The sequence below is a fragment of the Rousettus aegyptiacus genome, unplaced genomic scaffold (assembly GCF_014176215.1).
Source record: "Rousettus aegyptiacus isolate mRouAeg1 unplaced genomic scaffold, mRouAeg1.p scaffold_m13_p_7, whole genome shotgun sequence".
Classification (NCBI taxonomy): Eukaryota; Metazoa; Chordata; class Mammalia; order Chiroptera; family Pteropodidae; genus Rousettus; species Rousettus aegyptiacus.
Window position 1 is genome coordinate 68023435 of NW_023416310.1, and position 25314 is coordinate 68048748.

A 25314-nucleotide genomic window follows, 5' to 3' on the forward strand; every position below is an offset into this window, starting at 1 on the left:
TGTTTGGTGGAAAGAACTGGAAGCCAACAGCAGGGTGCTAAGGACACTGTAAGCAGAGCTAATGAGAAGACAGTGAGTGCACTGCTTAGTATATGGTTTCTCCTCCCTGATATGCAATGAAGATGTCAGCTGAAGAGGTAATACACATGCAGGTTTGGGGCAGATACATGTAAGGTTATCAGTAATATTCAGGACCTCATTTGAATATTTTCCTACTTATGAGTGTTTATAAACCAGCTGTTTAGAACTCACAACATATTCCCCAAGGGAACAATGCTATAAACAGGCTAAGCTGCGGGCCCAGACAGGCCTGGAGATGGAGGCCTGTTCTAATCCACAACACAATTGGACTGTGATGTTCTGACGTTGGTAAGAGTGCAAGTTGTTCCGTAAGACAAGTAACAGGAACTCTCTATCACATGCACACTGACTCAGTGACGCGGGGAGAATGCTCCATCCATTGTGCGACTGGGACCTGGAGGCACAGCAAGGGCACAGGGGGAAGGTGGGGGCTTCGCTGGGTGGGAGTTGAAGAGGTCCCTTGGCTGCTGAGCCTTGTGCAGTGTCACAAGTCGCTTATTCATAACTGGACATTAACGTTTGGAGCTGGCCTGTCCATAATGTCCACTATGAAAATGCTTTAGTATTCTCCCAGTGAGTTCACTGCAAAAAGTTTCTATGTACTTATTTTAACCATTTTAGAGAAGAAATTTAACTTCCTTTGTCTTAAGAAAACTTTTCACGGGAGATAGTTCAGAAAAACAGCAACTCTCTGGTTTAACTGTTAATGGTTGGCAAATTTTATAGTAGTGCAAGCTGCAGTATCTTGGTAATACTGACAAATTCACTTCAGATTAGCCAACTGTGAGGAGCGGTTTTCCTCAGCTGTCATATTCTCTGTGTGCTAGTTGAATTCTCTTCTGAAGTACATGAAAATATCAGATTTCTATACTGTCTCTGGGTTTGAACCCAGGGGAAGCAGGGGTCTGTTGTTAGCAGGCAGAGTCCATCTGAACTGGGCCCTGGCCCCTCACTCAGCACTTGGAGGGAGGAGAGCCCCTCTCACCTCTAGCAAACACTCGCTTGGTCTCCTGTGGGGACATGTTTTCCTGGCCTTTATGGAGGTCAGTGGTAGCAAATAGCTGTGCCCAAGGTGGACACTGTTATTATACTACGTAAACACAATTTCACATGGCTTCTTTGGTTTTAAGTATCTAGAGTGTTGGAGTAAAGGGGAAAATGATAGTGTGAATATTTCTGAGCAATATACCATTAAAATGGCATTCAAGCCACCCCCTTAATTTTCTGAAGAGTAGGCATATTTTCTTAGCTATAGAGAAGTAACCTCTCTAAACGTAGTAACATTGAAGAAGTAACTTCAACAGAAATGTTTCAAACTTGTAAAGGGAGCTAAAATATTAAAAGGAGAAGTTCTCACCTATGACCTGAGTTGTCCTTTATCTCCATCCAGCCCTTGAACAGGCTTTGGTGCAGACCCCAGTCGGCGTCCCACATTTCCTCCTGCATGGCTGCCCCAGGCTGCACCTTGGCTTCAGCTAAAGCAGAGGACATAAGTTACGACACACCCAGCCAGCCCCATGTCATATCCCCTTGCTGAATTTCTTTCAAATGATTTCTACAGCCCAAGAGATAGGGACAGACTTAGAAAGTGGCAGCTGTTCATTAAGGAATATTTTGAGGGGTGTGAAGGGCATGAGAAAGAACAAGGTAACTTACATTTGGACAGAAAAGGCAAGCCAACATAGCAATGATCCCCACACTGCAGTCCCGGATCGAAATAAATGTTTGCAATCTACAAAGAGGCACAGGAGAACCGTGACTCTAAGTCTGTGGAAGGCCACAATGAGGTACTCACGGAGGGCAGTTTGCAAATGGAATATTTCAAACCTTTGATTTCTTCCCTGGCTCCAAGTCTTCCTTATTGCCCCGTAAGCGTTTGTAGTAAAACCGCACATCTTCTGACAAAGATCGTATTTGCTGTATCTTTACCTTCTGCGAGAACGAGTTCATGATATTTAAACTTTGATGGACTATTTTCCCCTGAAAGAGGAAAACAAACAAACAACAAATCTACTTGCACCTGGTTTGATTTCCTTACAAACATACACTTAAGAGTTGACAGACATGTTTCCGGGAAACCAAAGTTCAAAAGACATTTAGAACTTCCATTGGCTGAGAACCTCTAACTTTGCAATCAGAGTGCCCCAACTTTGCAGTTGTTATCATTTTTATGGCCTGTTATAGAAAAATTAACAGGACAAACCTCTGCAATTTGTGAAAATGAATTAAAGTAAAAATGTTCACATTTCATGTTGAAATATTGAGGATGCTAACAAAGGTTATAGATATAGCACTGAATAAATGTTTACTGTCATTTTGTTAAGCAAGGCCTGTTTATACCAGGACAGGAGGCCCTAAAAGTATCTGAATTCAGGATAACTCAATTGAAAAAAATCAGATTTATTTTCCTTATAAGTATTTTCTTTAAAAAATAAAAATATCACTGTGCCAAACCAAAACCTTTTAAAAATATAGGCTTGACAGTATCTTATTAAAACAGCATACAGATTAAATCATTAAACAATCAATGATTGTTTTTATTAGCGGCATGCTTCTCCCTATGATAGGATAGCAGATTTTAAGTAAAAAGTTACATGATTTAAAAAAATTCTTAGTAAGAATTGTTATAATCTTTTACTTTCTTTTGTTTGAATACAGAATTTTACGTCTTATAATCTGATCACACCCACTGGCATTAAAAGATAAGAAGTTAAGAGAATGCACAGGAACAAGAGTTGAATGGTGGTGAGGTTGAGACTAACACTCATCATTTCCAGTGTAGCCCGAGTGAACTGCAGTGGGAAGACATGAGGGGCAGGCAGCGGCTGAGATAGAGAGACCATGAGAGCAGAAGGCCTGTGCCAAGTTGCACAGCTGTGTCTTCATGCACCTGTTATAATGACTTCTCTTGTGTCCATGTCTTGTCTTACATGGGGTATGGTGGGGATCAAAGGAGGTAACAAATAGAAAAGTTCATTTTATACAACGGTATTCAAATATGAAGTATTATACTATGAGTTATTTGAAATGTTTATTCTAAAGGATTGTTTTCATCCATTAGCTCTTGTTCTCCATCTGATAAAAGACTACAGAATTTGGTAATTGTTACCGACTGGATGTCTGTGTCCCCCCCCCACCCAACCCCCACCCCCCCGCCCCGCCAAAATTCATATGTTGAAATCCTCACCCCCAATGTGAAGGTGTTAAGAGTTGGGCCTTTGGGAAGTGAGTAGGTCAGGAGGGTGGAAACCATGGAGGGATCAATGCTCTGCTCTTGTAAGTGACAATACGAGAAGACGGCTATCTGCAAAACCAGGTGGAGGCCTGCAGACAACTGATCTGCTAGTGCCTTGATCTTGGACTTCCCAACCTCCAGGACCATGAGAAATAAACATTTGTTGTTTAAGCCACCCAGTCTATGACACTTTGTGATAGTAGCCTGACTAACACAGCAATATCAAGTTAATTTGTAATTCTAAGCAAATATCTTGTCCTGTAAGACACCTGACAGCTTCATCTGGAGTAGTTCAGACACAGATGTTGCCTCATTTACCGCGTAGTTTCTGTAGTGATTAAGGAGAACACTGATTGAAAAGGCAATTGAAGGAAGGAGTGAGGTCTTTTTGGGTAAACAATGAAGTCATGAGTTCTATATAGTCAGTGCAAAGTGGAAAGACTGAATTAAGACTTACCCTTAAATGTGCTGAACCTATTAATTGAAAATTTATATTTTTAAGGAGCTAAAATTTGAATTTGGGTTTTACTGAACATAGCACATAAGATTCTAAATGCACTATTTCTCTTAACCCACTGTGTCCCTTACCAGAGGATGAGACACTTCTACATTTGCCCCAATGTGCCCTGAATTGACCATACCATCTTCCTGCAAAAGGCAGAGGCCATTTCCTGGTTTCCATGTTTCTTTTATTCTTTGTTCTTCAGGCTCAGACTCTAAGTCATGGTTTTTGTTCCTCTGTCCACCCGAATACCTCTCACCTGCTTCAATCAGTATGACCCTCAGGATACTCAAGCACAGTTCAAATGATTCATCTGAAATGCTTCTTGCTTATGTGTTCTTCTCTGTCTTCTGCTCTTTCATCCACCCATCCATCCATCCTCTTCTAAGAGCCTGCTGTCAGGGACTAAAGACCCCTCTATTTCTTTGTTAGTGGATCTCAGAGTCCCTCTGGGGAGACCAATACACATGGCAATATTTATGGCACAATGTGAGGCTTGCTGCGAGGGGCAATTTCAAACTGTTCTAAGATCACCCATGAAATAAGCAGTGATGTCCAGTGGAGTTGAGATGTCCTCAGAGATGATGAGGGAAGTAACTTTTGAAAGATTTGCAGGAATTCCCCAAAGGGAGGTGAGGACGGAGGGCACTCAAAGCAGACTAACAGCAAAGGCCAGCAGGTATGTAAGGGATTTGCTGTCTGCCAACACCCTAAACTCAAACCTCCCCTCTGCTCTTCATGTGGACTCCAGCCAGAGTCTCCGGGCCTCCAGGCACTCTGTTCTTCCCAATACATCCTGTACTTATTACGGCTAAAGATCCAACTATGATGTCAATTCTCTACTCAAAAACTTTACATTTTAAACTTTACATTTTCCTGGATTTAAACATTTAATGTTTTTTTTATACTATCACTCCAACAGACCAATCCATCTTCTTTCCTGCAACTTTCCTCTACTCTTGCCAGTTTGGGCAACTCGCTACAGTCTATAGCCATCCAGACTTCACTGCTCTGTATCACCTCTCAGGTTGTCCCCTGGGCCCTGAGTGCAAGTTCTCACCACCTAGGAGACATTCTAGGCTAGCTCCCAAGGCACTTTCATCAACTGGATGTGTGTTTTCCTCACAGCGCTTTAGTTTTTCACCGATTTGGGCAATTTTTATATCCTGCTTCACATTTCTGAATCATGGGCCTATTTCCCATTCCAGATAAAAGCTTTTTTAGAGAGGGACCATTTCCTATTCTTCTTTCTATCTCCTAAAGAACTTGGTACAGTGTCTAACCTTAAAGCGATTAATAAAGAATAACTGACTTTTCTGCTGGATTTGAGGAATGCAAAAGTAAAGGCAAGGAAAAAAATTAGTAAGCAAAAGTCTGTAAAAGAACTGTCTTACTGGAAAGGATGGAGGAAGGATCATATGCTTTGGGAAGCAAGTCAGCGACCCCACTGCAATCACAGCCTTCACAGGAATCGTCAGGATCTGTGGGGTGAAGAGGTAGGCCATAAAGCATAAGTGTTTTAAGTCTGAGATTAACTGTGACTGTTGCATTATTTTTGGGGATTGAAAAAACTGATCTTGGCACTTACATTAGCAATAACTAGCTCTAAAGCAATAGTAAAATCACTCAAGGATATGTTTAATCTGTCCAATATACTTCATAAAATGCACAAAAATACATTTTCATGTATTTCTCAGTGATTCAATGAAAACATAGTAAACAAGACCAAACAATGGGGAAGGAATAAAGGACAGATTTTTTTTTTTTAATAATATGGGTCATTTAGTAGATTATTTAAAAAGGAAAGTCAAATTGTACTCCTAAAATGATATATGAAAAATTCAGCTTTTCTAGTTATATAGCTGTTTTTTGTAAGCAATGAATATCAACCTAATTTAAAAAACGAGTTGAATATTCGAGATTTTGAATCTTAACTCACTCATCTGTAACTCGTAAAGATATTTCTCTAAGTTATTTTTTCTAATTCTTATTTTCATCCATATGAACAAAAACTTGTCTTAACTATGAAATACACTTATTTCTATCATAAGTAATAAACACGAATTCCTTACTTTTGGAGGTAATTAATTGACAGACTCTCGATAAATCATTTATTAATAAATAACCAATTCTGTTTATTCTGAATTAATTTTCTTTCATGTGGGGGCTGTATGTACTGCAAATGGGTAGGAGAACAAGGGTAGCAACCTGCTGAATTTAGCAGTGCACAACTTCCCAAGGAGCTTTTAAACATTAAACTGAAATCTTCAGGTGTGGCAAACATATATCCATTTATCATCAGTCCCTGCAACACCCCACAGAGCCCTTAGAGAGCTCAGTGATCTTCACTGCGTCCCCTGAGAATGAAGCATATAAATGCACTCAGAAGAACTCAAATGGGGATGTGCCTTCCTGATTGTATCTTCCTTTCCAGAAATGCTAACACAGAAGGGTATTTATGATTGCATAAAGAATCAGAGATCTGACTCAGGAATTTCAGCCTGGGTCTGTGCGATGCTACAACCGTTGGTAAGCAGGTTTCTAGCAGAGGAATTCTAAATGTATTTTTAGTTAAGAGGTTTGGGTTTTATCAGAAAACTATGAGTTAACGAACACCAATATTCTGTAAACTATTCTCAAAAACTCAGTTAAGGCATAAAACAGGTACACTGTAACTTCACGAGTAAACTCAGTTCTGTTTCTACAAAAAAATGAAAAAGAATTGAATTTTTTAGAAAAACCCCATTGACATGGGTCCCCACAAAGCCCTTACCTCATAGTCTGTTGTGATCTGTATGGCTCCATCATGAACCCCTTCCAGTTTTTTTGCAGTAAGTTTGACTCTGAACACAGCAAAATAGCTTGAAGCTAATATTACCTGTATGTAGCAGAAATGACATGATTCATTAGTACTGCTAGCTGAAGTTCCTATAGAAATGGAAAAGAAGCCTGTAGTGGTGCACTGACTTCTGAACCCTAATGTGCAGCAGGATGACACTGAGTCACCATGCCACCCTACACCAAGATCTCTAAACAACACCCATTCGAGGCAATAATTTATCTAGAAATCACATTTACAGCAAAATAACGGATGTTGATACTTTCCCCTTTTCAGATGCATTTCTGTGTTAGTTTTGTGCAATTCTAAAGTTTTCACCATGATTCTATAACTGTCCAAGCCAGGCAACAGGTCTAAGGGGCACAGAGCTGCGACTGGCCTATGTACATGACTTAGTTCATGGGTTTGGCTTTTTAGAAAATGGTTATCAAACAGTAGAAAGTTCAGGCATTTCAAACTTAAAATTCATTTTGTAGAGTTGCTATTTTGAAGTTGGCAACTCACTACAATATCCTATTTTAAGTGAGCGTTCATAACAGTGACCTCATCATTCTGTCCCTCATTTTAACATTTACGATTTTATATAAAAATGAACTCTAAAACCTTAAATTGCCAAACAGGTTTTATATTGTTAAATAAATCTCTCAAATTTAAAGAGTGTGTGTGTTACCACATGCCACCCACTGCTACCCTAATCCTATTATTAATTTATAATGTCTTATTAGGCAACAGTGTAATGCAACCATTTGGGATGAGACATACATACTATATTTTACTCTTCACCGTTTAAAGAAACTCATTAATGGCTGGCCTCATTATTATCTTTATTTGGCATTTTATCTGTATTAAAAATAAAATTTCAGCTGGAATGACAAATATTACCTCTCATGAGCATATCCTTTTTTGTTTTAAAAGGCTTTATTTCTGAGTCAAATTTAAATCATTAAATTATTAAAATATGAACACCCATAAATCTACTACTATTCATGAATATCCGATGAATGCTACATAGTTGCAATTAGAATATATATTACTTAGTATTGTTTCTTACTTCTTCATAAGTTCTTTTCCAAGTTGATATACACAATCATATTTACAATTTTCTATTTGCTCCAATAAGTAATCATAAAATCATGACTGGCTTTATGCATTTGGATGTTTCTTCTTGTTTGGAATCATTAATGACATTTATACAAACATCTTTATTCTCACAGCTTTGGTTCTTTAAATTACTTTGCTTCCACAGAAAGAATTCAGAGGAATGGTATATATTGCCAAATTGCCCTCCAAAAACACTGCTTTGGGGGCTCTCCCAGTGCAAACAGATCTGTGGAGGTGTTTCTGACATTAGTCTCTGTGCATCAGGACATCTGCAGTTCCTTTTGTAAAATGGCTGCTAGAAATTCTAGCTTAAGCTACAGATGAGGCCTGTCAGTTCCCTCTCGTACCAGGGGATTCTAGTTATGCTCCAGGTAGGTATAAACTCCAAGCTCCCTTCTTGACAGTGCTGGGGGCTTAGGCTGACACTACATTCACTCTCCCTTGTTTCGTCTTCTTACATATCCAGCTGTCCACACTTATAAGACAAAAAAGGACATTGGCAGAGATCAACAAACAATGTTTGCCTCACTGATATTCCCTTCGAATCAGAAGGGAATATGAGAAAACTGGCCAGAAATATTGGTGTATAATTAAAAACACTTTCTACCGATGTGCAGGGCTCTCTCTTTTGCCCAGCGAATTCAACGAGCACAGGGTTAGTGCAGAACTTCTGTGAATTTCTCCTGTAATGACACCTGTGTTACAAAAGGGTAACTTAAATTTTGCTTGATATAGAACTTTTTATGACAAGGCAGAACTTAACTCCTTTGGGTGTCAAGTGCCTCATAACAAGAGTGGGGTGGGGAGGGGGATGGTTAAAGCAGATGACTTATGAGGTCCGTCCAACATCAAATAATCAGTGTTGTTATGGAGCCCATCCACACTGAGTTGACGTATGTGGTTTAAACACACATCTAAAGTTGAAGAGAACAATAAGAAAGTCTACTTACTGATGACTGGTCTGATGAAGAAGATTTTTCTAACTCTGGGAGGCTTGAAATTATTGTAGTCCTATTGCCTCTTTCAGTAGCGATGAGTTCTATTGATAAACCATCTCCTATGATGTGCCAACTTTTTATAGCCAACTTAAAAAAGAGAAAAGTATCAGTGGTTATTTATATTATAGTATAAATTTCTTAAACGTGATTTAGAGTTTAAAGAATGTATTTTTTTTTTTACCTCAATTGGATTGCTGTTTATAATTGCAAATAAAATATTACTTGTTTCTGTTGCACTCAGTACACCAAAATCTATGAAACGCTCCTCAATTTTTGGGGGTAATACAAAGTACTGGAAAAATACAAAAGAACTAGATTAAATGTGAAATCACACTTACTTAAGAGAATGTTATCAGGAGAAAGTGACTATAGTAAGGTATACCAAGGTTTCTATATTTGTGTAAATATACACATATACAAAACGTAATTAAGAACTTTGTACAATGGAAATATTTTGAGTCATCAAAATGAAAACTCTCATGGCCTCTACTGAACAGCTTTCTCCTTTGAGGGCACAGACAAACAGCAGGAAACTGAAATCCTAGGAGGGGTCTCTTTCCTAGCAGTCTCACTTCCTAGAGATCTATACTTCTTCACTGATTACACTAAGAATACTCTGGATGGTTTTTCTGGCTTATTTTCTGTACTAGAAAGACCTTTCTTCTTCCCTTCGATATCAAGTATCAGTCACAGTTCCAACTGTGTGCCTTTACTGCCTTCCTTCTGTCTTATTACCTGGTTCTTTCCTTCACTTGATATGTTCTAATTTTGGACATCTCTTCCCTACACAGTTCCCTCCACATTCTCCTTGTATTGTTTTTTTTCCTGCTCATTATTCCCCCCCCCATTTTGTTCATTTTTTAGCTTCCCCATGAATATTATATATTAAAAGCAAAATTAAAAGCAAGCAGAATGTGGAGAAGTTTAAATGGAGACTGTAACTAGAAGGTTCAGCTCCATCACAAGGGGAGGCGGCTGCTGGGAAGAGTGAACCCAAATACCTGGAAGTACTGACTGGGGAGGAATCAGATCTACTTAAAAAGCATAGAAAATGGCAAAGTGCAAGGGTGCCTGGACCACTGCCTAAAAATACCTGAAAACACAAAAGATGGGGAGGGGTTTACATTTTAAAGGTAGATAACATACTTACATCTAAAAAGCCTGTATACACCCGCACAGGCAAATGAAATTTAGAAGCATTGGTAATAAGTAAAATGTTGTTATCTATGTGCACAGATGATGTGGATGGCATAAAAAACAGGGTAAAAATGTATCCTGATTCGTTTGGAAGAATTAAGACTGGTTTGCTAAAGTTGTGAACCTAGGGAGAGAAAATAATGCATCAGTATCACCTCCTTGGTTAGATCAGTAAAGCTGAAAGTAGGAGGGTCCCAGACTTACTTTAAACATTGTTTTGGCTTCCTCTGGTAGCAACACATCATGAATAAGGATGGCAAAACTAAAAGTGTTAGTAAGGTGAACCCGCCTTTCCACAGGGTCAGCAGGACTGTCTTGGATGTGAAACAATGTTGCAGCATGATCGAATCCCAAGTAACTATTTGAAAACACAAAAATATAAACAAAATAAATTATTTTTATTTCCATGTATTAATTTAAAATCCAAGTTCTTTTGTTGTTATAACTTATGTTTAGCATTAAGGGCTGTTATTAGAGAATTAGAACTATAAATATTTTAGTGATTGACCACATGATTAAAAATAAAATTAACTTGCAAAATATTGAAATGTAGTATAAAGAATTTTTCCCTACTGAATTATATGCAATAAAACATTAAAATGAATATAATAACAGAAAAAGTTTCAAGCTACTTTAAAAAGAATCATGTTTATTCAGTTGCAACCAGCTTTGTTAAAATAAGTCCTTATTAAGTTGGATATATAACTATTATTAGTTACAGTATAATTAGAAAATATTAGTATTCATTTATGAAAACTTATAATTCTAGAACAGTGTATGAGTTTATAAAGGAATATAAATGATTTTGTTTCGAATGATAATATACTTTAATAATAAGCCACAACCACTTCCATGTTACAAAAGGAATTATAAAAAGGTAATGGTTCAAATGATTTAAATATTATTTTAGAATCAGATTCATTTTTCTATCATATTATCAAATCAGTAAGATTTCATGTTAGCCCAAATTATATTATCTCATTTACCTTTTTCTTCTAAGAAAGTAAAAAATAAAATGGAGATTTTTCTCCTTTATATAGTTGAAGTTGTTCTTTTCAACAATAATTTCATGGAGTTACTGTGATTTTGGCTACTACTTTTGCTAAAAGCAGTTAGCAGGAAAACAAAATTTATTGATTAGTAAAAAGTTACAAAGCTGACTTTAAAGAGAAACTCACCCATCCAACACTTCTACTTGATATGGTATTTCAAGTTTAGAATAACTTTTTTCCTTTGCTTTAACAGTGATTTTCCCAGAAAACTGAGACGGTTTTTTTGCCTTTGATGCTGAAAGGAAGAACACACACACATAAAATCTCTGTTGTCTTTTGCAGCCAAAGAGAGTGGCTATGTGGACTAACAAAATCTTAAAAATCAAGCTGAGATTTCAAATTGACAAAGAGAATACTTTTATAACATTTAAAATCAAATATCAAATATCATACAAAATAAGAAAAATGTTTCGATTTTCATGTAATGGGATAAACAAGGAATTAGCAAGTGACCACAATTCAGGAGGAAAAACACTGTATTTGAGCTATTTCTCTAAGCTTAGGCTTTGCTGATAGCATGGTTTCTCAACCTCCATATGAATGCCATTTGGACCAGACTAATACTTTGCTGTGGGGGGTGGTGGAGTGGGGTGGCTGCCTGTGTACTGCAGGGTGTTTAGCTGCATCCCAGGCCTTAACTTGCTAGATATCAGTGGCACCTCCAGTTGTGACAATCAGAAATGTCTGCAGACACTGCCAAATGTCCACCGGGAGGAAAAGTGCCCCTCACTGAGATCTGCTGGTTTATAGCTGCACTGAGAAATAACATTCCTTGTATGGCCAGATTCTTTCTGTAAATACTGATCAAGCAGAGTTATGAGGTAGGAGGTGCAGGGATTCTCCCATGATGATATAATGAGTTTAAGAAATGTAGCCTTTGTTTTAAAAGATGCTTCCCCTTGTCTTTGTATTTAATTTTATAGAGCTTCCTTAAGAAGCACTTGTTTTAGAGTCTGTGATCTCAGAAGAGCCAGCATTCCTGACATCCATTTATTTCAAGAATGGAAACATTCGCTGTCCTCAGTTCAAGAGCTAGAGAGGAGGGTGTGGGAGGCTGGGACAGCAGACCATGCCCTGTGCGCCCCCACTGGGGGTCCTAGGCCTTCTCAGGGTCAGGAGTCACCACTAGCCGCTCTCTTTTCTTGGCAAAAGAAGAGAATGTGCCTGCTCATGCAGACACTGGTAGTCATGGCTGCAGTATCTTAGCAACAATGAAGACAGTTTAATCACAGACTCGGAAATAACTGCGGCACCAAAATCTCTATAATACTACTTCTTGACAGCCGGGTTATGACGGTATGCCACATAGTTCTCCTTGATTTCCTTGGGAGTGTTCTCAGAACTCATGGACTGAGGACTGAGCTGTGCCTAGACCCCGAGAACCCTCATGTGTGAACCATAAGTGCGGCCACTCTGCTGGGCATCAGAACACTCGGTGATCAAATACCCTCATGTGCTGCTGTCCAGCTGAGAAATGGGGACTGTAAGCAGAGGCGGATCTACTGTCAAGCCTAAGGCTAAGCTTCTGGGCTCCTCCCTTGCACTGGTCGAAGATAAAAGCCCCATTCAAGGTTTCACTCTTATTAAATTTAATAGTCTAGCAGCTATTAAGTCACTATCAGAAAAATTTTGTGACCGCAAATTCAATACATATTCTAGTAAAGGGAGCAAAAATGAATATAAAAACATGTTATTAAAATATGTTAAGGTCTGGGTTAATATTCCAAATGTCAAAAGAGACAGTATAACAATGACCTAATTTGATAATTCTATCATAAAGACTATTATTTTAGCTTATGCAGGACTGTCTGAATAGCTTATAAAAGTCAATATATAAAAATGTTATTTCTGCTCTCAAATTCAAACATGCTTCTGAAATTCAAATATGTTATCACTTAATTATAAAAATTAATGACTTAAGCAAAGTATAATTGGAATATATATATATGGAAGAGCACATATTACAAAAATTTAATTCCAATTCTAATATATTTGCCGATACTAATTTAGGTTTATAACATTATATTTTCTTTTATGCAACAATAAGAGTTGGTGATGGTTTACAAGAAAACCAACCTAAGTAGTAATATAAAATCTGATTGTAATATGGTCTGGATTTCTATATTAAGATGTTGACACAGATGCCTACCAGTTTATCAAAATAAGATCATTCTGTTAGAAAAAGCTGAATACTTACCATCAAAACTAATACTTGCAACCTTGGTATATTTACTTTCTGAAGCTTTTAAGGTAATTGGTTTAAAGTACACTGTTATAGCATCATTTTGTGGTGTGGGTCGAATACTCTGCAGAGAAAAGCACATATAACATTGTTTTAATCTGATGGTTTAGTTACATTACATGGACAAGCACACTGGAAAAGGCAGTAGAATTGGAATCTGAAAAGTTTAACTTTATGTGGTCTCTTTAAATGGAGTAGCCAAACTAATAAAACTTCAATAAAAATTCATTAGAATATCCTTCTGAAAATGATGACCAGAAGAAAAATGTATGATAGATAAGTGAGCATGAAAATCTAAAGACAAACTAGTAAACTGGGTGTGAGAACATAAAACACAAAAAAGGGCATTTATTTTCCAAATGAATGCCTGGCGTAGACATAAGAGGAGGAGGCATGAAGATGTGCGGTGGGGTTGCTCTTGAAGATATGCACCAGGCTAACTGTAACCTCCTGGCTACGTGAAGATGAAGACTGAACATGAACTGGGGAGCTGGGGCCCTTTTGCCATTGTAGGCGCAGATCCCATTCCTAACGGGGTTCCCTGTACTCTTCTGAGCACCTGTGTGAAATGCTGCTGTCCAGAGGCAGGGCTGCTGTGGGACTGAGCAGTGAGCTGACCGCAGGGGTGTGTAAGCTGGAAGAGGTCAGAACTCTTTAAACTTAACAAATAACTTTCTATTAAAAAAAAACAACCCTAAAGTAACCAAAAATAAAAGAAACCAGCAGAAGCTTGTAATTTTCGAGCAAGCATAAAAATCACTGCATTTTATGTGCAGTAACTTTTTAACAGGTGACCTTCAATGACACGCATTTTTCCTGGGAGGGGACTCAGAAGGTTGCAACCTCCTTCTAGGTATAGGGGTACAGCGCTGAGTGATGTTTCACCAGCTGGGCACAGGAGGTGGGCTGGAAGCCAGGCCAGCTTGGTCCACGCAGTGCTCTCCTGCTGGCAGCTTGCTGCCCAAACCAGTACCAGCAAAACTGGTGCTGCACACCAATCTTGGTCACGAATCTCCCTTTAGAATTTGCTTAGAATCTTACTCTGGTCTCAAAACCCAACTGAGGTTTTTGTGGAATTTTCAGGGGTTCATAAACTCATCGCCAAAGCCTGACGGTTCCCATGGAGAGCCCTGTTCTTCTCTAAGAACCTTAGGCATGTGCACTAACACTGCACGGTCGGGTCCTTGCTGGGCACAACACCCTGGCTTTCCACCCATGCCTTTGGCTGGTCTAAGCAGCTAGGGTCTCCTGACACTGAACACGGAGGATCCCCAAAGCACAAGCCACTCCTGTGGAGAGCAAGAAAGCAACCCACCCCTTCACACCGTCAGGACCCCGGGAGCCAATGCAGACACTGCCTCTATGACCAGGTTGAGCTGCTCCCTCCTACTGCCGGTCAGTCCCAGTGTCCATGGGTCCTGACCCGGCCTGGGCCCTGCTTCTGGGGGCTCTGAAGGCCTCTGTGCCATCTTCCCGGAGAGCGCCCTTGGCTCTCCACTCCCTTCGCCCCGGAGGGTGGCTCTCAGTTCTGCTCCCTAACAGGCTGCGGAGACTCACTCGTATCATATTTACTACCAGGAAGCTCGCCACATTTTCACTGCTCAAAGGTTGTGTGTGTGTGTGTGTAAACTGTAAGATAAACAACAGCTAGGTGCTGTTTCATCTGGTTCTATTACGTGGTACTGTTCTGCTAATACCTGTCCTGTAGGAAAGGGAAGCATGTGTGACAATCTGCAGGGATCCGTTTATGCAACAAAAGTGTGTTACCTATTTAACTACAAGTGTGAGCTTGAGTGTGCTGCTGGCTACTCTGGGCCTGATTTTCTCCACCTGTAAAATCCTAGAGGCTCAGATTAGCTATTTTCTAAGAGCTCACTAGCTACACAATTTTGTGATTCTATTAATTTTGCTGTTTTTTCAAATTAGCCCCTCTCATCCTGAGGTCATGACTATTCGCAGCCACCTCACAGAGCTCTGTGCTTTCCTGTGGGCCTCACAGGTGTGGTCCAACTCTTACTTGCTCTGGCCAGGACAAGTGCTGACAAGCCCTGACCATTTCAAATAAATGTAAAGACTGCGTGTGGCAGAAACAACCACATGCTTTCTGAGTGTTATCATCTTGCATAGCATCATGCCAGAAATATCTGAGAAAAGATAATTATTAAAATACAGTCACATGAAATACCAGTTTAAAATTTTCCTTACCAGAAAAAAAATTTATATTCACTATTACTACCTTAAAATACATTGCACTAATAGTAAGCAAATATTCAGTTGACTCGTGTTTTATATAAATGGTCTGTATTGTGCATCTATTACTGTTAACTCCACCCTAAATCAGTTAAAACCCATTCTCCAAGGAAACAAAAACAAAGCAAAACAAGCAAAACACTTAAATAGGTGGCTCACTCCCGTGGCTTTAAATGAAAAATAGCATATAATCATTAACTTGTGATAAGCATATTTATACTAACATCTATTTTATTATCAGTCACTAGCTGTTGCTTAAAGATAATCAAGAAGTAAAAAAAATATGGCAAGATCTCCAGGAAAGGCAGCCTTGCACATGTTCTAGAGTTCTAGCTTTACTCATGACACTCATACCCAAGTAATGTTCAGTGACTCTCAAGGGAGACCCCAGGGCCCAGGACTTTCTGAAGCTATTTACAAAAACATTTGAGCAAGCAAGGAAAATAACTTCTTAGTACACAATAATTATATACAATAGCACAAATCTGCTAAAGCTTATATCAAGTTGATATTCATAAAATAAAGAAGTGCATCTAGGATTCTTATTCATCAGTTAAATTAGTAAAGAAACCACGCAAATATTCCTCTTAGGATGTGTCAAGCAAAATCACTCTGTATTTTATGCAGCATTAGTGTTTCACAGGTATTCTCTAAGTTGCACTATAGACGATCAATGTCAGGAAGGCCTGGACCTGTGTGTCCTGCCCACTGACAGGTCAGGAACCTGTATCTGGAACAATTTGCTTTTTTGGTCCTCTGATGAGAGAGATGAAGAGGCTGAATTCCTGAAGTAAAATTTAAAAAAAACCCTCCAGCTTCCATCACTGTCTAGTCTATTCTAAAAACTGCGTGTTTGCTTAGTGGAGGAAGGCAGAGGCCCTTCCAGAGTGCGCCAACCTCTAAGTCTGGTGCATCAAGCAGAAAAAGCAAGGATGGCTTCAACGAACTCTCTGACGGCTCGGGTCCCAGGGTAGATGGCTTGTCCCCTGACTGATAGGGAAAGAAGCATCTTTCAAGTGAACCTCTGTGACAGATTTCTAACTTCCTGTAGGTCACTCTCCACAAAGCGGTGGTGGTTATCCTTTGCAACACACGGATGCCTAAAAACCTATAATTCCCCATTGCACTTACAATAAAGCCTAAATTTGCCCAGAGCCCCAGGCAACCTAGTGTGACTGTCCAGCCCTCACCTTTTACATTCAACCTCTTGTGTCTCCCATGACAACCAAAACTGTTCCTGCCTCACACCTGATGTTCCCTGTGCTGGTTCTGCCAGTTCTTATGGGTGCCTATTTAGCTATGACCTTAAATGTCAGTTTCACAGACAAGCCTATCTAAACCAGCTCCCTTCCCCACTTACATGCCTTTCTTTTGATATCTTTCATAGAACTGGGCTCGATTTCTATGATTATGGCAATTCATTGTAACTTTAGCATTGAACTCAATGTATAACTAGCATCTTACACAAAACAGTTCTTTAATGAATAAGAAATGTGTTGAACTGAAAAAAAAAAAGAACTAGGCTCAGTTTACAATGACGTTGCATAACCTTGGCTGTCTGATTCACTGCCGTATTCTCAGCATAGGAAGTGGCATGTAATTGGTGCTCATTAAATATTTATTAAAAAACAGGATGAATGAATGAGGAAGTAAGACAAAACTATACACACTGGCTGGGTGTAGGCTTTGGATATTAGATAAAATACATAAATAGGTAGATACAAATGTAGATATACAGATATATACATAGATCAATAGGTTTTTAATAGAAACACTGAATTTGAAATTAAAATGACACATTCATAAAGATCTGATTGCCATTACATACCTAATATACTACTTCCATGTAACCCCTGAGTTTTTATAGCTCAATATATCACTTAAAAAAAGCTCTGACTCATTTTCCCTATTTTGAAAAGTAGGATCTGTGCACCTTATAGGATTGTTTTATTAAATAAGGCAATTCATGTATAGAACCTTGCACAGTACCGGACTCATAGGAAGAGCAAATAAAAGAGAAAAAGGGGAACACGGACCTATTTAATTCCTTGTCAGAAAGAAACTGAATATTATATTTTTCCCCGTTCGTTTTCTAATTAATTGCTAATTTCTTTTTTCTAGAAAAATGTTTACTGAAAAGACAATTGTTTTGGTCCATTCGTTATATGTAAAAAGCTAGACCAGACTGCTTGCACTATGTAAAGGCACTTTCCATCAAATCTCTAAATCCTCACATTTGAAGAAGTGACTGCAGGCCTAAAGTCTGCCTAGCAAGCACAGAAATCCTGACTCTGACCCTGCTCTGTGCAATGGCCTCCACAGATTGAAGGAACCAGGAACAGATAGCATACAGAACACACAAAAAATAAAAATGATCTGATAAATGATATCTCAAACTGAGGCACTCACAGGGTGGTCCTCCAACAGCCAGTGTCTGTCTGATGGGCAGACACTGCCGTCCACAGCTGAAGAGGGCTCTCACCATGCTTCCTGTGTGGAGGCTAGTGACCTGAGCACAGGAGGATGACTGGAAGAGGCGTGTGCACACATCACCATGTATGTGTAAATGTGCTCCCAACATGTGCCAGGTATGCCTAAATGTGCTTCGCACAGCCAACAAGCTAAAGAAGGATTCCAGCAACAGGGATGCAGGTTAGGCCAAAACAACCTGGACAGATCCAGCAGAAGGAATTATATGTCATGATAGAGAAAACTCTGATATATGGAACTGTAAAATTTTGAACTAAATCAATCACAATTCTGGGTAAAAAATAAGATTTTAAAATGGCACCTCAGAGCAGTGATTCTTAGGTCTTTACATTTCAGTGAGTGGTAAAATCTAGAGTCTAAGGTTTTCTAAGTTTTATTTTGCAAATGTAAGTATATTCGTGGCTGGGAAAGAACAATCTCCTACTCTCTACTACCTCTATTCATAAAATAAAGGATATTTTAATGTCAAAGTAATAGAATTGATAAAAGTTAATTCTCTGAATCAGCAAAATTGATAAACCTTTAGCTAAATTGACCAAAATGTTATTTTAAATATAGAGAAGACTCAAATTACTAAAATTAAGAATGAAAGATGGGACATTACTACTTATTGCACAAGAAAAAAAAGTATTACAAGAAAATACTATGAACGGTGGTATGCCAACAAATTAGGTAACTTAGAAAAAATTCCTAGGAAGACATAAACACAGAAACTGACTCAAGAAGAAATAAAGAATAGACCTACAGCAGGTAAAGAGATTGAATCAGTAATTTAAAAACTTTCCACAAGAAAAGCCTGGGTCCAGATGCTTCATGGTGAATACTACTGTGCATTTACAGAAGGCGAGGCGTTTCAGCCCCATGTGGATGGGGGAGCTCTCTATCAGGCCCCACTCCCTTAACCCATCCTCAATTCCTCCAGCTAGCAAGAGGAGATACTAGGTCAGCTAGCGAGACACTGCCTGGCCTCTGACCCCATTAGTGAGCAAGGTCACTGTGCATTAAAATGTGGTGATCTGGGATGACCACCTTTCACCTGCTCATTTGGGGTTTGTAATACTTTCTCGTTTTTGGTCTCTACTCCATTGCCCGGTGGTCAACACTGAGTCGGCTGCGGATGGACAAAGGTCCCTTACTTACTTAAGTCTGAAGCCTACATCTGATCTACCTCATTTTATGAGAGTTTTCTAAATTTAGGTTTCTGATCAGCACAGCTTATAATAAAATGTGCTGCTTTCCCTTCCCATTATTCCCTATGATTGTATCCTGGGGACCTCGCTAGGAGGTAAGGTTGTGGCTAAAGCAGTTTAGATATTGTCTTTTTTTTTTTTTTTTTTTTTTTTGCTTAAAACCATCTAATGGCACCTCAGTTCCACAACAAGGCCATCTGTTTTGTGTGTGTGAGGGGCAGAGGGGGCTCTAGTTTACAGCATGCAATCCAGGGTAACTACATCAGTCACCTGCAGCAAATCTTAACAGCACTCTATCATCACCTACTTCTCTTCTTTGCTTCACGATTTCCCTTCCCAACACATTTGATTCTTTTTTCTCTTTTTATTTACTTGTATACCTTAAGTCTAGAAGCCAAACCTGATGAAATCCTTCTAACCTGTTTGCTTTGCACATAGCACACAGACTCTAGGATTCAACCGGAGCAACCGACCTCCTACATGACTCTACCCACACAAAAGCCTCGTGAGCTTTGGCTCGCATGTGGCATGGAGAAGACCCTCTACTTTCCCTTCTCACTCATAACATCTGACAGTTAGAGGCAGAACAGGTTCCTCACATCACACTCAGAACTAAAGTATCACCAGGTCACCACAAAACAAATTCCTTTAGAAGAAGAGTTTAATTATTTTTAACTTTGCCATAAGTTTAAGAACAATATATATCAATTAGGAAAAAAAATAAGTAAAAACTTACTGTTATTGGTACATCTTTTGTTCCTGAATTTAATAAATGAAGATTTAAAACTTTTGGTAGATCTGTTAAAATTGAAAAAAAATATTTCTTAAAAATTGTGTTTTTATAGCACGTTAGAATCTTTATGTTATTAGATATCAGATCAAATCTGTTCTAGAATGTGAAATAAAATGACAATCACATCAATAAAAAGGGATAGTAGCTAGGAATCACCTGACTCATAAGGATACTGTATTATAAGAACTGCTCCACCCCAAACACCCAGATCAAAACAGACTTCTTTAGTGAAACTGTCATCATTACTAAGCTTTTAGTTTTCAAGAAAATCACAAAGAAGCAAATTGATAATGTAAAATGTGAAATCATCATATTAAAACCAAATCTAATTTTCAAAAATAGGCCTTTAATCCCAAATGATCAAATTTTAATTACAAATGGCACACAGACACCCCAAATACAAGTTCAGCTGACCCTTGAGCAATGCGTGGTTAGGAGTGTTGACCTCAAACACAGAAGAAAAGCCATGTGTACCTTCTGACTCTTCCCCAAACCTAACTACCCTCCCTCTGTATCTATGAGAATCAGCTCCAGGGCCTGATAGACGCTAAAATCTCTGGAGGCTCGGGTCCCTGAAATAAATGGCATAGAACAGGGTGTGCAGTCGGCTGCCTGCACCCAGACTTCTAGCCTACACCGGAAAAAACTGTTTTTGATCCACAGCTGGTTGAATCTGTGGATGTGAAACCCGGATATGAATGGCCGAAGGCAAAGTTATTGATAAAATCCGTGCGAAAGTGAAGGGGACCTGCGCAGCTCAAACCCATGCTGTTCAATAGTCCACTGTACTACTCTTTTTTCTTAATTATTCCTTAACTTGATTGTTTGCAATTTTAGAATCTGAATTCTTTCTCTGACCATCTGGGACAAAATTTTAACATGATTTCATTATAACGCAACGGAATAATCCATATCCAAATAAAAATCTAGAAGTAGGTGAGGAGCTGGATTGTGAAATGGAACCGACTTTCCTCCTTGGTCCCTGGTTGGGCAGACTTTACCTCTGTCACCTGGGCCTGGCTTTCCAGGTAAGTGGTGGTGTCCCTCGGAGGATGGGGCAGAACCTGCAAGGGCTCTGAGTCCCCAAAGCAGGTTTCTACAAGGCCATGTGACCCGCCAGAAAGAACTTTCAAAGCTGCCTTACAGGGGAGTAAGTGTAGAACCATTTAGCACCGAACAAAGTTTTTTTTAAAAGACCCATAAAGACGTCTCTTTTTTTTTACCTTGTGTTCGCAGTGTACCAAAATCTAACATTTCTGTTGAGGAATAAATTCCAGGAGCTTGGAAAAAAGAAAAGGAAACAATTATATTTCACTTTGCCTAAGTAAGAGAAATGAAAACAAAACACACTTGCAATGACTCCATTTTCCGCTAACCTGTTGTAACTTCAACCTCGACAGGAAGAATGATGAACTCTGTGCTATCGGAGGCATTAGTCTTGATTCGTATGAAGGCTGTGTGGTTATCTGCTTCTCGGGATGAAAAGCTGGCCCTCATCACGCCCTTGGTTTCATAAGGAGGGATTTCCTGACAAGTTAACAGACCACAATGTAGCACGGCTCTGGTAATCATGCAGAACCACCAGTTTATTAAATAAGAGGACATTGACTAAATGATGCACCAGTATTTTATGTACCAACTAAGAAAAAAGTATATTGCTAATTAAACATAGTCACTGACTGTAACACACATTCCAATTTTTGAGGATGTTAACAGGTGAAAAAATGTGCGCTGTCAGTTGCGAAATCATTAAAAGATATAACTAATCTATAAAATCAGTGGCTCTTTAATACACTGGTGGTGCCTAGGCATATAACTCAGTCCTGAAATGCTCTAACCTACAGAGAGAGATTGCCATCGGAGGGAATCCACAGGAGTTTCTTTGAATGGTAACTGAGAGAGAGCTGAGACTCTGCTTCCCAACCTAAGGTTTCCTAAACCCCAACAAACCAAGCTTCCCTAGCAAATCTGCAGTTTACCAACTGGTCAGGAGAGCTCCAGGCATGGAAGATGGCATCAACTTTCAAGTGAAACCAGAGAACACTCACATATACACTGAAGGAAGATTCACTGAAAAAAAATTTTTTGAGGTATAATTCTTTTCCTGATTTTAGAACAATCCAAACTCTCTGAGATGACCAGAATTTCTCTGAACGCATCTTTTGGCGTAGTTTAGAATCTCCCCATGTTTTAGATTTTATTGCTCTTCATTTACCTCTACTCACAATATTTTAGTCCTAAAGTAGGAAAGCGGTGATCAGAACCCTCCTGGGGCCACTGGAGAGGGACCTTCCATTTGTCCAGCTTGCCCAGTTCTAGGGAGCTGACATGGCCTCTGGGTTTTCTCATGCACTGAAATGTGCTGGGGGTGAAGTCAAAGCCAATTGAATTTTTTCTCACTCCGGCTTTACAGAAATAAGAATCACTGTATCTTCTCTTGTAGCCACTGGGATTATTAAAACATTAAGCCGTCTCGGCTACCATTCATTGTAGTTCTTAACTAATCAAAAACCTGAATTGTCTTATGTTTGTTTAGTAGATACCAATTATATTTCATAGTAAATTCTTAGTTCTTCTATCCAGAATTATAATACAAATTTAACAGCTTACAGTTAATTCTCTGAAACACTTTTTTATACACTATTTCTCCCAAAAGCTTTTTGCATAACATAATTTCAAGGAAAAATATTTTTGTGAAAGAATATTAATGGACCATCACTATATATTTCTATTTGCTAGTGGATTTCTATATTCTAGCAGTTAGCCAATCACTGACAAATTTGTTTCTCGATGCTTAAGTCAACACCCTATAAAAATGTCCTCTGCATGTCCCTTCCCTGATTGAGACTGGGCAGAAGACAGAATTGAAAGGCTGTGCATGTTTAACAGAGTGACCCACAAAGAAATGTCCATCCTCAGAGCTTATAGTGCTGCAGTCAGAGTGCCTTTTATAATGGCTGAGCAGGAACGTGGGTGACACTGGTATAAGAAATACATTTGCTATGTCTTTCTCTTCTGATCAAAGTGTGGTAGACATCATTACACACACACACCCTCTCCTATGGCAGGAATCCTTACAAATAAGGTAGTTGCTATATATTCCTTAATTTGGTTAATATTTGCTAGTATTCTCTAAGAAAAAGTAGTTCACTATGCACTGACAAAAATTATTATTAAATATTCAATAATATTAAAGGAGGATGAGGATCACCTAAGGATTTAAAAATTTCTAAGTCACCAGGGCCTGACTATGTTCTCTCTGCAAATACGATCTCCTCTGCCAACAATAAGTCTGAACATTCAATTCTCTACCTTCAAAAATAGAATATATCCTTACCACAGGTTTACAGGTTTTTTTTTTTTTAAATCTTAGTGTAAAACATATTATAAATGATTAGATTCAGAAACAACTTTACCAATATAATTCTGAAAAAGAGTAGTTGGACTCTTCTTTTCTGCACAGTGGTATAAAGCACCCACCAATTTTGTTCACTAATCTTTCCAAAACTTAGTACTTATCCTACATATAGAACCAAGCAACAGACAATCAAGACAAACAAAAAAACTCATAGACACAGATAACAGTTTAGTGGTTACCAGAGGGAAAGTGGGGAGAAGGGAAGTGGGAGATAGAAAAGGGTAAAGGGGATTAAATACATGGTGACGGTAGGAGATTTGACTTTGGGTGCTGAATACACAATGCAATACATAGATGACGTATTATAGAAGTGTACACTTGAAACCTACATAATTTTATTAACCAAAGTCACCCCAAAAATTTAATTGAAAAAATTACTTTTACTCTCTCCTTCAATTTTCAAGCATATTTGATATAAATTTAATATTAAGTCAGATTTCTTCAGGTGATAAAGAGTTAAGTATTTTCTGGAGTATTTAAGAAAATGATTGGTTTCATGTGACATGTGAGAGAGAAATGTGTTAGCACTCACCCACAGTTTTCTGGTACCTCCCTGTTGACCTGTTGGAAGTTCTAGGTGAAGATCCCCTCCACTAGAGTACATTTCTACCACCTGTGACAAAGGAGCACTTGATGGTTAAATTCAAAATCATATTCTCAATGCATGTAATTTGCTGTCATAAGAAATAAGTGTGACACCTTAATTGTTTACCAGGAACAATTTAAAAATATTTACAGATATAAATGTGGGTTAAATGTCATGTCATATCACCAGTCAGTGCCGCATATGTGTAAGCAACGGTGATATTTTTAATGAAAACAAGGTAACTTTGAAATATTAAACTCAAAAACAGTGTCGCTGTCTGAGACTGGATTTTAGACAATCCATCCATAGGATGCTTACACTACCGATGTAAATTACCAAATTTAGAAATACAAATTTTGTTATTTCTTATAGTAACTCAAGTTCTGCCTTACTCATTTAGAACAAGATCTAACAGTGGTTCTAATAACTACCATAATTGTGAACCAGTGAAGAGCTTGTTATTCTGAGATATATGCAACAATCAACGCAATATGAAAATATCTGGTTAGATTCTATAGATGGTAAAATCACAGCAACTGTTAATACCTCTGTGGTTTATACCTACACTCATTATTTTTTAAAACGCTTTTAATTAGGTATAACTGATGTACAATATTAAAGTGTGCAATTTGATGAACTCTGACATCCATATGCTGCCTGGCATAAAGCTACCACTGAAATTAAGATACTAAATATTCCTACTGCTTCCCCTAGTTTCCTCATGCCCTCTGCAATCCACCTGTCTCTCTCTGGCCCCTCTCATCCCCAGGTAACTGCTGAGTTGCTCTTGGCCACTCCAGATTCATTGGTATCTTCTAGAGTTTTATGTAAATGAAGTTGCACAGTCTGTACTCTTATCTAGCTGTTTTTATTTGGCGTAATTATTTTGAGATCCACCACATTGTTGTATGTATTAATAGTTTATTCCTCTTCAATTTAATGGATGTGCCACAATTTTTAATCCATTCGCCTAGTGGTGAACATCTGGGTCATTTCCAGCTTTTGGTCATTACAGATAAAGCTGTTATGAACCCTGAACTGTATGTCTGTGTGGACATCTGCTTTCCTTTCTCTTAGGTAGGCCTGGGGACAGAAAGGGTCATGTGGCTAAAGACCTTCCTTTAAAGACAGGTCACTCTATCTCTTAATAAGAAATGATATACTTAATTAAATGCAAATTTGGGGTGAAATAATAAGAGAACGGGCTTTGGAAAACCTTCACTTATTTCATCACAAAAGTCCTCCAGGGATATGTAAAAAAAGGACACAGCAGGAAAAACTGCAGTATGTTAGTATAAGCTTAAAGGTTTCTGGTGTGTGGTGTTAAGGAAAGCACTGGG

The 25314-nt window shown here is 38.6% G+C and overlaps 1 protein-coding gene across 4 annotated transcripts in view; it reads right to left on the reverse strand.

The window, feature by feature from the left end:
* The window catches only part of TMEM131 (transmembrane protein 131), a 139953-nt gene that overhangs the window by 39392 nt on the left and 75247 nt on the right, over positions 1-25314 (reverse strand). For 3 of the 4 annotated variants that reach the window (XM_036225043.1, XM_036225042.1, XM_016142992.2), the window contains 15 exons: positions 23921-24001; positions 21347-21497; positions 21194-21250; positions 19914-19975; positions 13203-13311; positions 11132-11240; positions 10158-10311; positions 9907-10077; positions 8938-9048; positions 8709-8843; positions 6592-6696; positions 5213-5299; positions 1909-2061; positions 1738-1813; positions 1439-1556 (listed from right to left, as the gene is read on the reverse strand). In XM_036225043.1, coding sequence (XP_036080936.1) covers positions 1439-1556; positions 1738-1813; positions 1909-2061; positions 5213-5299; positions 6592-6696; positions 8709-8843; positions 8938-9048; positions 9907-10077; positions 10158-10311; positions 11132-11240; positions 13203-13311; positions 19914-19975; positions 21194-21250; positions 21347-21497; positions 23921-24001 — 1679 coding nt within the window. The remainder of the gene's footprint in view (positions 1-1438; positions 1557-1737; positions 1814-1908; positions 2062-5212; positions 5300-6591; positions 6697-8708; positions 8844-8937; positions 9049-9906; positions 10078-10157; positions 10312-11131; positions 11241-13202; positions 13312-19913; positions 19976-21193; positions 21251-21346; positions 21498-23920; positions 24002-25314) is intronic. The other variant, XM_036225044.1, reaches the window with a different exon arrangement.